A 15,992-nucleotide genomic window follows, 5' to 3' on the forward strand; every position below is an offset into this window, starting at 1 on the left:
TAATACATTTGGGTTGCCTCTGTGTAATAACTTGTGTCAGGACACAAATATGATGGACCATGACTTGACTTGCTAAAACCTTGCCTTTTTACTTATAGTAGATTTGCGCCTTCAGTCACCTTTTTTTCGGAGCACCGACTATGGACTGTGTACTGTTCTGTGCAATGGGGATATAGCAGTTAACAAAACTGACAAAAATCCCTGCCCTTATGGAGCTTATATTCTAGTAAGATCTTAAAGATTTGGTCCCACTTTTTAGGCAATTTTACCGTCCTGGCTAGTATTCTTAAGTATAAAATAAAAGTTCCGTCTAAGCCAGAAGGATACTTTTGAAAGTATATTCCTATTAGTTTACCTCAATATCTTGATCATAAGATGGCCAAGAATATCAAAGTCACAAGAAAGTTATTTTTCTGTTTTCCTTTCTCTTCCCCCAGAGTGGTTCCTTTTTTAAAATGTATATAGAGATTAGATAACATTAGCCTGCCTTATTTGAGACTGTTTAACTTTGTGATCAAAACTAGAACATTTGGAAATGTCTGATAATAGCATACTATGAATGACCAAAACAGATTTGATTCCCCTGGGCCTCTGTGGTCGGTGACTTTACTTCTAATCTAAGTTCCCTGTCTCTGGTAGATTGGTCTTTGACTGGAAATGGCGGTCAGAAAAGCAAAACACTTTTTGTAATCCATCATCCATTTCACAAGTTAAGCCACAACTTCTAGGGATGTTCATATATGGAAAAGCCATAACAAGTTGTATTTTAATATTGTATTAAATATTTTGACGGTAATGGTTCTAGATATGTTTCTGATTACTTTCAAAACGGAAGTTATCTCTTGACTTAGTTGATTATAAAACAATATATATTCACTATAATTTTTCAAATAATGTATAACTGTGTGAAGTTAGAAAGTAAATGTCCACCATGTCCCTATTTCCAGAAGTAACCATTGTTATCTTGTGTAGCTCCTTCCACACTTGAATAAATACATACAACCAAAAATTCATAACTAGATGTATAGCTATTTTCAATCTAAATGGGGTCACATTATACATACTGTTCTTTAACAGAATATTTTTACTTAATAATAGTGAATATATCTTGAATATTTTCCATTCCATAATAAATGATGCTGCAGTGCCTTATATGTATATAGTCTATTATTTCCTTAGGAAAAGTACTAGAAGTGGATATGCACATTTAAATGTTTAATACATATTACCACAAACAGTCAGTACAGTCAAGGATATAATAATATAAAAATAACCATATGCTTATTGAATTTATAATCTCACTAAGGAAATAAAATATATGTAACGCATACAAACACAGAATGATATAAAATAGAACATGATTAATTGCAAAAATATATGACACAGAGATGATGCAAAAAAAAAAAAGGAGCAGCATGCTGGAGATATGAAGACTTCCCTTAGAGGTGATGGGGCTTAAGCCCTACTTACAGAATAACTAGGCCAAGTAGAGAGAATGGTTATTGAGTTTAGGGAAATTCAACTTAAGCAAAGAATTGCAGGCCATAATGAGCTGACATGCTTCAGCCCTGTAAAGTGCTAGCCCGACTGAAACAGAACTCCTGTGGGAATTAATACAGGGACCAGATTATGGCTAAATTCTGGGATGTAAATCTTGGCCGAGGCCTTGTGGAAAATGGGGAGATGCTATAGGCTTATGGTCCAAGAAATGACCCTCTCTGTGAATGCTATCCTAATGCATGCCATACTATATACACAGATGTGCCATTATAGATGAGGTCTAGAGCCTAATTAATTTCCAGTCACCTATAATAAATCATTGGATTTACACTTAGGATTTTTGAGAGCACTTATTTGAAAACTAGACCTAGGATGTCCTCATTGGATCAGGCAGCACAGCACTTGGAAATAATTTCAAAACTTTAAAAAAATTTTTTCCTCAATGTGGTTCAGGTAGTTATATTTTCTTTAGACATAAAAGGCTGTTAATGTTATTGTTTGTTTGTTTTAATTTTTTTTAACTTTTTATTTTTAGTGTGTTTTTCCAGGACCCATCAACTCCAAGTCAAATCGTTGTTTTCAATATTGTTGTGGAGGGCGCAGCTCACTGGCCCATGTGGGGATCGAACTGGCAACCTTGGTGTTATGAGCACTGCGCTCTAACCAACTGAGCCAACTGGCCACCCGTGATTTTTTTTTTCTTTTTGAGTTTTGTTATGAGTATAAATATTACTAAGGCAACCTGTTTTTATATAATACAGCCATTTCCGCTCATCATCTTCATACAATGTCCACATTGTCCTGGGAATTTTGCTATATTTGTTACAGTTCTCTGAATACTTTAGCAGAGCTTGCTTCATTTTTGTTTGCAGTTGGCCAGTGGATAGCCTTGAACAAAAGTCCCAGCCCTCTGCACAGCAGACATGCTCCACATTATAATTTAATATGAGCTATGTGTAATAACCAGCATTCCATTTTGGACAAGTGTGGTGAAGAAGTAAGAGATTCGGTGACCTCAGTTAATTTTAAAAGTATTTTGCATACCAGTAGATTTAGAACACACATAGCCTGAAGCAGTTTTATTGATAGAAGCTATTTAATTACAATGATATTCTTTTATTTTTTTTTCTTGGTAGAAAACCAGGCAAGAGCAAAGGAATCTGATTTATCAGATACTCTGAGTCCAAGCAAGGAAAAAAGTAGTGACGACACTACAGGTGAGCTTTAACCTAATGTTTACAAATCTGCAGATGTTATTGTTACTGAACAATTTAGGTATGTAGGTTAATGTGGGTGGAAATTTGAAAGTTTGTGTTTGGGGGAAAAGCAGTGCTTCTGTTTATCAAGTCCCATTCTTGAATCTTGGACTTGTTGAAACTATCCAAATGCAATAGTTGTATAAATTTCAACTATCCAAACACAATAGCGGTATAAATGTCAACTGTTTACTTTGAGAATGATAGCTTGCTAATAGAGCTGACTATTGTTTGTAATTATCTTTCCCCCCCAGACGCGCAAATGGATGAGCAAGACCTAAATGAACCTCTTGCTAAAGTATCCCTATTAAAAGGTACTTTAATATGTTTTTTATGACATTTTAAACCAGGGCATCAGATTTGTTTACACTTTGCCACAAAATCAATTCCATGTATGATGTAAATTTTAAGTTTTAGTTAAAATATTAAGACAGAATCTAGAATGTAACAGGAACTAAAATTTAAATAGTTGGTGCTGGTGCCAGTGCTTCAAACAAAACTATTTAAATCGTAAAATAAATTGTTATCAATCAAGGTTATAAAAGGCAAAGCAGTAAGTGGTAGAATTATTAAATGTAGCTGTGGATTTTTTGTGTTTATCTTGATATGTCTCTGGTAGAAACTCATTACCGTTTTGAACCCTAATTAGAAAAAGATGAAAATACTGACTTTCTTGAAAGAACCACCTCTTTGCTCTGTTATCATATGGTAGCCGTTGTAAACTTCCTCATTTTCTGGTCCTCATCCTCCAATAAATATACCCAGGTTCTTAGGATACTGTTCTAGAAATTTGGGATGGGGCTAAAATAAGCAGTGCATGTAATGAATTCTTTCACTTGTCTCACTTCTGAATAAGAAGTACATTTATTTCTTGGTGTTTACTTGTTTAGAATGAAATGGGTAGGAAATAAATCAGCATTTATAAAAGTGTTTTTAAAATAAAGTGCCTTGGGGTGGCTTATTGATAAATCTGTGGTCTCTTTTATATTGCCTAATTGTACCGAGAAAAGTTGACATAAAGTTCAGCGCAATGGGTGAAACTTGTTGGTAGCAGTGGACTAACACTAGGCAGCTCTCTGGAATCAGCAGCAGAAGCAGCCTATGGAAGTTTCTCATTGTAGAAATACTTATGTTTCTGGCTGGACTATTAAGGTGTCTCCCAGTCCAGACCCTGTGTCTTAGATTATATAAGGAACCTGTAGTTTCAACCTCCATGACCCTGCTGCTGGCCTAGTTCTACAGTAATGGGGACTGGGGCTGGTTAACAAAGAAATGACCTCGATTCTCTTAGAGTTCCTCAGTCTGGGCATCCTGGCCCTCTCTTTTCTTCCCCATGGATACTGAAGTTCACATGGCTCTATGAAGCCACCTTTGATGGAATTTCATTATCAAGGGAAGCCCTGAGGATTACTGGCCCAGGCAACCAATTGCCAACCTGTCTTTAAGCATGAGCATGGTTTCCAGCATTCTTACTGATCTGCACTAGTGTTGTAATAATAAATCTAAGTTAATGTTTGCATAGTCCAGAAATCTCATCTTGGAGCATTTCTTATTCTTCTCAGAAATGCAATACTGTTGTTGTATAAAAAGTTGTCACTGATGCTGAACCCCTGGGCCTTTGTGGGAACATAGAGAAACAAGAGGGGAGGTGAATGCGTAATGAAAAGCTGTCATACAAAAGTAGCAATTATTAACTGTCTTTTTAACTATAGAAATCTTCCAGAAATCTTTTCAGCAGCCAAGTTGAGATTGATTTATAAATAGCATTTATGATTGTGTTAATTATATTCAAATGTTATTAGTGCTTTTGTAATTTTATGTGTCTGTCTGTTCTCGATTTTACTTTTATCCCATTGCCTACCACAATGCCAGATGTTTGGTAAAACTCAGATATTTGTTGAATGAATTAATAACAGACCTCTTATAAAACTTATAAAACCACAAGAGCATTAGGAAAGTAACACTCTAGCCAAGAATCTAAGAGCTCTGGGCTCAGTCTCAGCTCTGCCATTTATTTGTAATATGTCCTTGGGCAAATTGCTTAACCCCTCTGTGCTTCCCTTTTTTTCATTTGTCACATTAGGAAAAACTACCTTCATAGGATTATTGTGAGGGTTAAATGAAGTAATGCATGTGGATCACTTACCATGGTGTTGGGAACATAACATGTTAAGCACCATAATGAAGACACTGATAATATTATAATTATGATGACGGTGATTGATAAAAGCAGACCTATGTTAAAGAGTACCTTTTCTTTAATTGACTAAGATTATGGGATTTAAAAAAATGTTTCCTACTTTAATCTTTTAAAGAAAAACAGTTGGTGGTGGTTGATCTTTTCTAGTTAATAATAAGGAGCGCCCTTCTAATTGCTACGTGGGATGCTGCCCAATTCATGAATCACTTAATAAATGCAATTAGATCTTTAAAAAATAATAATGTGTTTGTCACTTTGCCACATGTCAGGGGAAAGATTTTTTGTCGTCCTGTGTACCATTAGGAAAGCTAAATCGTATCTGTAAAAGTGCCCACAATATAGGCTGGAGAATCAGACTCAAGGAAGAGTATTGGAATAAAAGGGAAAGTGGTGGGAGAGAGAAAGAGACTGGAAAATACAAGGTGCCTGTGGGAGGAGGGTGGATGTACTAACACTACTAGTAATTTTTTGGAGGTACCATTGGTGAAGATGGGTCTGAGTTCCCTAACCTTACTTTAAGTTAAAGTGACAAAAACAGAACCCCAAAACTTTCCTTACATTTCTATGTGACTGCCACCTTTTGTTAATGAAATAATATCTTGATCAACACAACCTGTGAAAGATTTTGCAGCTTGTTTTTAAGAACAGTCACTGTTTGGGTATAAAGAAAAATCAGCCATTTAGAAGCAGGATATATTAGAAGAGCAGTCAAGAAACAGTGACCATAGCCCTAAAGAGTTGTTTAATCCATTGTTTTTCTTTTGTGAGGGTTGTATAAATTCTTAAAAATAATGTTTTCACTACCACTTATTTGAAACATTGAGTTATGCTTGATTATATGTGGTTGTGCTTTGTCGTCTATATAATTTGGTTCAGTAGGCTGACAGAATTTTCCTCTTAAATGAAGAGTAAGTTATTAGACCATAGTATTAACCTTTACAGCTACGTGGAAGTAGCCCCTTTATTTTCCTCACTAAAACCCTACAACTTCTTGAACCATTATTTTCAAATTTTATTCTTTCCTTTTGAAAAATAGCCAATCTTTATTTGGAATTATAGTGTGTTACCCTTCATGTCAGTCATCTAGGATTAGGAAAATAATGTAAAGTAGACTAAACATTCACCATAAGATGTAAGTAAAAGGATGATAGCAATAGTACCTTTTTCCTGCAATATTAATCATTTTCAACCAACTTATGTCACTTTTAAAAGAGAAGTAAAGATGTGGCTCGAACCACACGTTTTTATATATACTTGAAATCATTTCCCCAAAATGGTAAAAAGAAAACTGGAATTCAGTCCAGTTAGTATCTAATGCAAGTTTGCTTTCCTTCGGGAACTGTGCCCGGGCCTCTCCTGTTTCCAAGTCTGGTGTGGCTCTCCTTGGGGTTTTCGGAGTTTCTAGTCAAATGGCGATAGGAGAGTTACGGATGATAAGCTGCTGCTTGGTGCTTGTTGCCAGTAGGAATCAAAGAAAGGAGAAAGAATGTCCAGATTGTTTGTTTCTTTTTGTTTATTTTGGAAGATGGGGAGGAAAGGCAGTTTGAGCTTCTTGGAAGAAGTATTATTTGAGATGACCCTGAAAGTGTGTCATACCATATGTCATATATTCAATGATTAAAAAAAAAAAAACTGAACCTAAATCTGGTCTAGATTCTAGATGCAACTGCCAACTTGCAGGACATATAAAGAACTAGGGACATATTCTAAATGATGTGGTGGGGATACAACAGCAAAATCCAGAATGTGGAAAATTCTGTGGGACACACAACCCAGTTTCTTCAAGTAAGTTGCAAGGTTTGGGAAGAAAAGGAAAGAGGAGTAGGTTTCCTTTAAATTAAAAGAGATGTGTCAACTAACTAAATGCAATGTGTGAACCTTGTTTGGATCTTTATTCAAATAGTCCAACAGTAAAAGAAATTTGAAACAATGGGGAAATTTTAATACTAAATCGATACTTGGTATTAAGGAATTATTATTTTCAATGTGATAATAGTATTAGGGTTGTGTTTTTTTTCTTGTCCTTTGGGAAATTATATAGATACATCTTTTAAATGGGTAGAATTATAAGAAGAGAAGCTCGAGCTATCTTCTCAGACAATGGAAATATTATAAAAACTACATACTAGATAATATGGGTTGGTTTTGACAAGTTCAGTATAATTAAAGTTTGTTCACATAATCCTTTGAGTGGTTTATCAGTTAAGGTGATAATTTTGATAGTTATGGCAGAATTCAATTCTGAGCTCAGAAATGTGATCAGACCTGTATTTTTGGGAGATTTGTTGGATGAATTGAAATAGGTAGAGGCTGGAGGTTAGGCAATCAATTTGGAGGCTTAGGGGGTCATTGAGAGTCTGAACTAGGATGACTGTTGTGGAAATTTCAACAAAAGAACAAAATCCAGTCTTGGGCCCCCTTGTTCTCGTTTTTCTCTATCATCTCTCCTTTGGTCATCATCTGGAATCCATAAGCCTGAGAAACAATATGAGAGAGAAATGGAAGTCAGATGTAATTCCAACATTTGACCCTATATGACTGAAAGGATAGTGATGTTATTAAAAGAAGTATTTATTTCTGGAAGAAGCAGTATTCTGGTTAAGAAAGTGATGGTGTTAGTTTGCCACGTGTTGAACAAGAAAGGTGACCATAGTCTCTTGTTTGCCTAGAGCCATTTGTGCCTGTTGTCCCAGCATAATTGTTAAAAGCGCTCCCTTTTATATGCTAAGGTGTCACAGTTTCATATTGTCACCCTGGGAATGAGAAATGCAGTTGGAAGTACAAGGCAGAAGCTAGGATTAGAAAGTCATTGTCATTTATTTCTGAGACACTTATTGACCTGAGAGATACAGAGATAAGACACAGGCGGAGGCTGCAGTCTGAGGGAGGGTAGTATTAATAGTGTAATTGTGTTTTACATAGGTGTGGTGGGAACTTTGGAGAGCACAGCTAACCATGTTTGGTGAATTCTCTGCATAGGGGTGGACTGTAGTAGCAGGGGGGCAATGCAGAGAAAGAAGAGGACAGTGGAGGGGACAAAGGAGCCAATGAAAAGATCCAATTGTGAAGAAGGAACCTAGCTGGTTAGAAGGAATGGCAAAGGAGTGAGGATCAACAAACGATAAGAGGCTTTTGCCAAGATTAAATTCATAGTTAGGCTGCTACTTAGGACTGTCTCATACGGCTGCACATACCCATGACAGAAAAATGGTCTTTCTCCATTGTGAAGGTTATTTTCATCAGCCAAGCCTGAAGCTACCAGACCTTCCAGAAGGAAGAGTGCTGGTAGTTGAAAAAGAATACACCCACCTGGCCAGCTGCCTCAGTCACATTATTTCTATCAGTTGATGAGTTAACAGATGTGGCTACACCAGCCTTCAACAAATACGCACATGCAGAATAGAACTTGGGAAAAAAATGCTTTGATTTGGTCCTTTACCAAGTGGTTCATAGTATCTCAACCATGTTTAGAGCTAAGAGCAGAGTTTAAGTTAAATTTCCAGTCACTCTTCTGAAGAAGTAATGACACCCAATTTAATTTAGGATCTCACGTAGGTATTCTTTGTGCCAAGACTGGTTTATTCAGTGGGTTCTTGTGTGGTGTGGATCTCTTTACAGGATTTAGCCTTAGTCTGAGGAAACTTAGCCCCTAGCCCATAATACACCATGCAATTCTAAATATATACCATTTGTGTTAAAGGGAAAACAGATTCTACTAATCTTCCCACATCATCATACTGTATTTCCTAAAAAACAGTTATTTCCATTTGACTTGCACATCTAAATACAATGGATTTGGCTCAGTAAGGCTTTCGTTTATCTTCATCTAAGAACTTTCCACTAATACTCATCACAACACTTCCCAAGGTTGAGAAGTAGATTGATATAAAAAGTCCCTTTCTGTTGCAAAAGTAAGGCCCCATGAGAGTAGACTCAAGCCACAGTAAACTAATAGTGCATTTTCCCCACACAACTACATGAAATGCAATGAACTTTTAATCAACCTTAGCACAAAAAGATTTGCTCATTTGTCTTTGGTAAAAAAAAAATTCTTGGTACTTGGCTTCCTGAAAAGAGCATCTGCACACTAACTACTTGATTAGTTTGAATATAGTCATTTGTTTTTATTATTAATTTGTAAAGATTTGGGTCAGTATCCACTTCTATGATCAAACACTATGTAGAGTTTGTAGTTTATGTGATACATGTCATCTCATTTGCTCTAGTTAAATGCTGAACCTTTTCATCATGTGATACAGAGAATTTGCAAATAGTAGATCCCTGTGTTAGTGGAACTCATTATTGCCCAGATTATATTTTGTCCCCCAAAACATAATTACTTAACATAAAATCTGTCCCGTTATTTTTAGTTTGAAAAGCAAGTATTAGTTTTGTTTCACATCACTGATCAAGAAAATTGTTCTGCTGCAGACAAGAAATGTCTGCTTTAATAAAACTTCAAGATGGATTACATAGTGATTCATCATTAATAAAAGGCTCCCCATCCTCAAAACAGTCCTTTAGTTGTTGCATTAATTTATTTACAATTATCGTGTTTATTTTTTAAATCTGCACATTTTAGATGCAAATCTTTGATTACTTTGTATGTTAATCAGATAGTTAAGTGCCAACTATATGTCTAGCATTGCAGTGGATGGAATATAGTATGTTCCATATAATATGGAGCAGAAATGTGAAACATATGCATTTTACATTTGTTGCTAAAAAGAAAACGATGATAAGAATCCTCTTATTTCTGGAGAAGAAAATACGAGTTGGTTGTTAGGAAAGCATTGCCACTTAATTGCTGTTATATAACTAAGAAAGTACCATGATTTATGGGACAGAAATTGAGCTAGAGTGAGAATTCTGGTCCTATCTCCACCACTTCCCAGAGGTATAAGCCGTTTCAGAACTCTGGACCTTTATTTCCTTGTCAAATAAAAGGAGTAGGTTACTTGATCTTAAAGGTCTCTTCCAAAATCTTTTATATCTATATAGATTCATGCTCTTTTAAAAATGAAATTAAATGCTGTTAAACAATTAGGTAACTTGAAAGTCTTCCTGCTTTGCTTGTGTTTTACTGTCAAACTCTAGAAATCAAGCAAAAGAGACCACTGCATGCTGGGAGTTAGATGCAGTCGCAGGGTCAGACGCAGAGGCCTAAGCCTAGGCTTTAAAGGATGGGCAGGTTTGGAGCAGTAAAGGAGAATAGCATGAGCAAAGATAAACAAGGAAAGTAGTCATGAGCTGGAGCTAGAGCTACAAAGGAGACTATTAGGAACTGAGTATATTAGTGAGTAATGGAAAATAAGTATTGATTATTACGGAGAACTGTAAAACTCAGATAAAGATGTCTGGACTTGATACAATAGGGAGCCAATGTAGGTTCTTGATCTAAGTTAGAGAATGACTAGTGTCACAATGTAGGATAGAATGCAGAAGGGCATGATAGGTTAAGGACACACACACACACACACACACACACACACACCCTTACCAAGAGAACATTTGAAGGAAGACTTGATAGGTTGACTAGGATAGATGAACCCAGAGTCAAATTTTTTAACAGAAAAGTAGGATATAATTTTATGAGTATAAAATGTGTATATGTAACATCTGAGACACACTGTGATCATATTGTGAAATTATATTCTCAGCTATTTTTTGATGGAAAAAAGTTGCTGTTCCTGAGCTACTTGTAAACCAAAGTAATAGTTAAATAGAATGTACTAGAAGGATATGTATGGCCTACCTGATGGTGTTATTTCAGGTGTTCAGTAGTAGAATTTTAATACAATGAAAGATGAACAGAGTGACTAGAGAGGAAAGAGGGTAGAGGATGGGGGATATTTGAGATGTAATGCTGGATCTAATTTATTTCTATAAAACCATTTAAGTTTCATCATTTAATAATTCAGCAAATATTTGTTACGTGTGTAGTGTTGGGGAAACAGTGATGACAAAGTGAGAACGATGCAGCTTACAGCCTAGTTTTTATTTTGTATTCCACAGCTGGGAAAATTATGTTCAATTACCTTTTCTTCAAGAACAGTTTGTTTCTGTTTTTCTATTTCCAGTGAACTTCCAAGTGAAATTTTTCTGACTTGTTATCAACAAATTTCTAAATTGATAAAGGATAGCATGATGCCTGTCTTAACTGAATTTCAAGCCTTACATAAGCTCTACATGAGTGAAATATATCATTTTAGTCTATGTTAATATATATTTTATAGTACCATGCCATGAATTACTAATATATATTTAAATGTACTTGTGTTCTTTCTCCAGGGTAAAAGAACTAAAATGCTTAATATAAGTTGCTTCCAAATGTCATATAACTCAGTTGTGCTATGTTGTTTATGCATGTCTAAAGGTGCAAGAGACTGCTAACCTTTGGTTGTAGAGATTATAGTGTGATACTAACTCTTGCTTTTAAAACAAACATGTTTTTGTCAGATGACTTGCAGGGTGCACAGTCAGAAATTGAGGCAAAACAAGAAATTCAGCATCTTCGAAAGGAATTGGTTGAAGCCCAGGAGCTAGCTAGAGCAAGTAAACAAAAATGCTTTGAACTTCAAGGTGAGATCAAGATTACTTTGATTCTTTAGGGGATGTGGAGGCAACATGACATAACTGAATGGCCCCAAGCTTGGTGTCCAGAGGCACAGAATCTTGTTCCAGGTCCACACCTCTCTTAGATATGTTATCTTGGGACATTCACTTAACCTCTCTGAATTTATATTTCAGATCAGTAAAGTGGGGAGAGTTCAGTTGCTCTACTTCCTTTACGTTGTTGATGTGAAGATCAAGAAAGACATGGACCAATGAAAGATCTTAATAGTTAATTACATGTTAAGAAGAAAAGGAAAAAATCCTAATGTATATAAATTCCAAAGTTTGAGTTACACCTAATGTTAGCTACCTGTCATGAGATAAGGAAAATATGTATTCCCTGTGACTTTATAGTGTATTCATCAGTAAATGGGAGGAATCGGGCTTGGTTAAGGTGTCAAACCGTCTAATGTCCCATCCATTTCTTTTCAATAGCTCACTTATCTAATGTCGTAGGCCAGTGGAGTCTGTGCCATTCCCTGGAGCTTACATTTTCTGTATTATTCATAGTAGCTACCTGGTTGCAGTTGAACCAGGTAATTGTAGTCCTTTCGAAAGTCCTAGAATGAGGAGAAAGTGAATGGCCTGTGGAACCCTCATGTTCCCTAAGATGGCCTTCCTGACCAGGAGGAAAATGCTCAGCGGGCACTGAGAACTTCCTGTTACGGCCTCCTTCCTGTTCTGCTTCTTGAGGAAATTAGAATTGGTCTTCACTTAACTTGAACTTTTTGGAGGGTCCAGGCTAATTTATTTCATTATAATGAAAAAGTATTTAGTGAACCGCAGTTCCTAAGTTAGTACTTACTATGTGCTTGGTAGTAAACATGAGGGTTTTAAGTTTTTTAAGTTTAAGCTCAAAATGCTGATTAACAACTATCAAGATTGCTTGTCCTGTGAAGAATAGCATGTATTATCTTGGTGATAAAAGGTCTAGAAAACTTCACTACTCAGTTGAATAGATTTATTACTTACTACTGTTTTGTGCTCTTAAAATCTTGAAGCTATCTAACTGCTAATACTGGTAATACTTACTGCCTAACTTTTGTTTCCTTCAGTAAACCTTAGGAGAGAATGTTTTAGCAATTTCCAGCTGCTCAATTCTGAATACTTTCATTAACTCACAGAATTAGATATACTGTGTTTTACTTTTAGCTCTATTGGAAGAAGAAAGAAAAGCCTATCGAAATCAAGTTGAGGAATCCACTAAACAAATACAGGTTCTTCAAGGTATGAAACACTCCAGGGTATTTGAGGTTATTATTATTTGCTTGTTTTTAGTGATTCAAAAGGAATGAAAAATAAGTGTGCAGAGGGTTCCCATTTTTCATAGCTTTCGGTCTTCCCTAGATTCTGAGACTATAACAGGGTGAGCTTTTTATTTTTTTAAGAGGATACAAGGGAAGATTTTCCCATACTCCAGTAATAGACATTTGAAAGGCTGAAGATACGGATTTGGTAAGACTGTCACTTTCTGGATTATGTAGTGACTTAGTACAGAGCGGGCCTTCAGACAGCAGATCAACTTGAGTTGCTGTGTGCATCAGCACTTTTAGCTTGTTAGTGGCATTATTTCTAATGCTCATAACACACATGGCACTGCTACAAAAATTATATGCCCCAGGGAATAGAATAATGGCCCCTGAACTGCCTTCACCAGGAAAGGCTGCTCTTTATACCCACTGTTTCGCTATCTCTTTGTGGGCTATCACAAGGGTCACTACAGAAATGGCCAGAAAGACCCCTGCCTGTCAAGGGTTTTCTTGGAACCAGAGCTCCTAGTCCTGTGAGGCTGGAATTATGAGGTACCCCAAGAGAGGTCTTTCTTTTCTACGCCATTATAAAATTCCTAAAATAAATTTAATTCTCCTTCATTGTCAAAGAAGGAACCAATGTTATTTTAAAAATTTATTCTGAGAGATGAGAAGAAATTAAATGGACAAGTAATCTCATTTCAAAAGAAATGGGGAGTCATTGTATGAGGCCTATGGTATTTGCCCTGAAATATCCCAGAGAAAAACCAGTCTCTTTGGGTTTTCTTTTCTTATTTTTGAGTGGGACATTTGAGTTATTTAATTTAAAAAAAATTTTTATGGTCAAATTAGAATTTCTGGGGTAAGTTGTATGTCTTTTTAATTTGAAAACTCTTTAAAGTGTTATTGTAGCTTAATTCCATTATCTATGAGCTTCCATAAATCTGATTTGAAACTATATTTCCATCCTATACTATGTATGGGCAGGTTCTCGGACCGTGTGCTGCTTTTCGTCTTAAAGCTGTCTTACCTGGGCATCATTGAGTGCCCCCTAGTGCCAGCATGTGTATTTCAGGACTTTAGCCACAAATCCATGGTTGTGTTAGCATTGTATCTTTTCAGATTTTCAACTTGTTACCTCTCAATACTTCCTACAAACTTATAAGGCCTAATATTTAATGTTTATAGAGCCACCTCCCCCCTCTCTCCTGGCCTTAATTCTCTTAATTATTTTAATTATTCTTTTCTTCTACTTGAGGAACTTTTTCTATCTATGATTTACTTGTGTTATGGTAACCAAGACTAGTATTCTAGCTCTGAACCAAATATGATTTTATACAGGTTATTTTCAGTTTGACCATGAGGACATAAGACCAGATCTTTTAAAAATGTACCTCTTTGATTAGGCAGTATTCATTAGCTTTATTCAACCAATAATTCTTGATTGTTTACTTTGCTAGTACTTGGGATAGAGCACACATGAGATGTACAGTCTAGTGTAAAAGACAAACAGCAAACACATAAATGTATAATGTGACGTCCAATAAGGGCAAAGTAAAGGGTTAGAGAATGACAGAGAGCTGTTTTTAGATGAGTCATCACAGAAGGCCTCTTTAAAGAATTGATATTTGGTGCTCGCTTCGGCAGCACGTATACTAAAAAAATAGGAATTGATATTTGAACAGAAAATTGAATCAGGAACATCAAAGGTTTTTCTAATGCTTACCATTTGACCAAGCAGTCTATGTCTAGGAATTCACCCTAAGAAAAAAATCATTCAGAAGCAATATTGTCTATAGTAATTAAAAACTAAACAGCCTGCAATGTCTAAAATAAAGGATTGGTCAAAACATGCTACAGCGTGATGATTGTTTTGTCATGAAAAGAAGTTCATTACCAGCAGGATAGAGAATTACTACATATATTATCATCCCTCCCTCTTGTTGTTCTTATATGTGTATAAATGCATAGACAATATCTAGAAGAATAAGCACCAAATGTTAAAGGCAATATTCTCCATGTGGGGGAAATAAAGATCACTTTGGTTTTTTTCTCTTTGTGTTTCTGTATTTTGACATTTTCTGCATTATACATAGGTTGCTTGTACAGTTAATCAAAAGCAACAAACAGCTCTGACAGCCCCAAATAGGCTGTTCTTTTATTCCTAATTACTATGGATTAAGGAAATGATGGCTAAATATACTTTTGTAGCCCAACTGCAGAGGTTACACATCAATATTGAGAATCTCCGGGAAGAGAAGGACAGTGAAATCACAAGCACTCGAGATGAATTGCTTAGTGCCCGAGATGAAATTCTGCTGCTTCATCAAGCAGCAGCAAAGGCTGCCTCTGAGAGGGACACTGACATTACTTCTTTACAAGAAGAGCTTAAGAAGGTGCGAGCTGAGCTTGAGCGGTGGCGGAAAGCAGCATCTGAATATGAGAAAGAAATCACGAGTCTCCAAAACAGTTTTCAGCTTCGATGTCAACAGTGTGAGGACCAGCAGAGAGAGGAAGCAACGCGGCTACAAGGTGGATAAGTGTAGTTTACATAAAGCCCTGAACTCTTAGCAATGATAACTTTATAACTTGTACAAAATAACCACTCGGGCTATATTTCTCTTTGATAGCAACTGGTTGTGTAAAGCAGTGCTCTTATATTGGGGCTATAAACATTCTTCAGGTCTGCAAGTTTTATAGTAAACTAAAATTTTTTTATACTTTTACATTTTATTTCAATACTATTAAAAATTATTTGTCTTATGAAGTGAAGTTGGGGGGGGGGGGATTACAAAAGTTAAAGTGGATGGAACTTCCCTGAGGTATAGATGCAAAGTAACAGGAATTTAAGAATAACCATGTAAAATCTACATGTTTTTACCTGGGAAAAAAGTGTGTTCTCTGAAATATTTCCCTTTATTCTCTGAATTATTATGGGAGTGATGTTCCTATGTTAACAAATATGTTTTGGGACTCTTTTAGGTGAACTAGAGAAGTTGAGAAAGGAATGGAATGTATTGGAAACCGAATGCCGTTCCCTAAAAAAGGAAAATGTTTTGCTATCATCAGAACTGCAGCGGCAAGAAAAAGAATTGCACAAGTATGCAAGAACTCTTGTTTAGCTTCAAAATATTTCTTTATCTTAAATTTTCATCTAAATTTAATTTTGGT

At 35.9% G+C, this 15,992-nt stretch overlaps 1 protein-coding gene across 36 annotated transcripts in view; it reads left to right on the top strand.

The window, feature by feature from the left end:
- SLMAP (sarcolemma associated protein) overlaps positions 1–15,992 on the top strand; it is a 120,202-nt gene that overhangs the window by 91,749 nt on the left and 12,461 nt on the right. For 25 of the 36 annotated variants that reach the window (XM_074313170.2, XM_019724167.3, XM_019724164.3 and 22 more), the window contains 6 exons: positions 2,637–2,717; positions 3,011–3,070; positions 11,416–11,538; positions 12,724–12,798; positions 15,033–15,353; positions 15,804–15,921. In XM_074313170.2, the coding sequence (XP_074169271.1) occupies positions 2,637–2,717; positions 3,011–3,070; positions 11,416–11,538; positions 12,724–12,798; positions 15,033–15,353; positions 15,804–15,921 (778 nt within the window). The remainder of the gene's footprint in view (positions 1–2,636; positions 2,718–3,010; positions 3,071–11,415; positions 11,539–12,723; positions 12,799–15,032; positions 15,354–15,803; positions 15,922–15,992) is intronic. The other 11 variants (XM_019724179.3, XM_019724178.3, XM_074313159.2 and 8 more) reach the window with 1 other exon arrangement.

The sequence above is a fragment of the Rhinolophus sinicus genome, chromosome 5 (genome assembly GCF_057876585.1).
Source record: "Rhinolophus sinicus isolate RSI-liver-muscle chromosome 5, RSI-T2T, whole genome shotgun sequence".
NCBI lineage: Eukaryota > Metazoa > Chordata > Mammalia > Chiroptera > Rhinolophidae > Rhinolophus > Rhinolophus sinicus.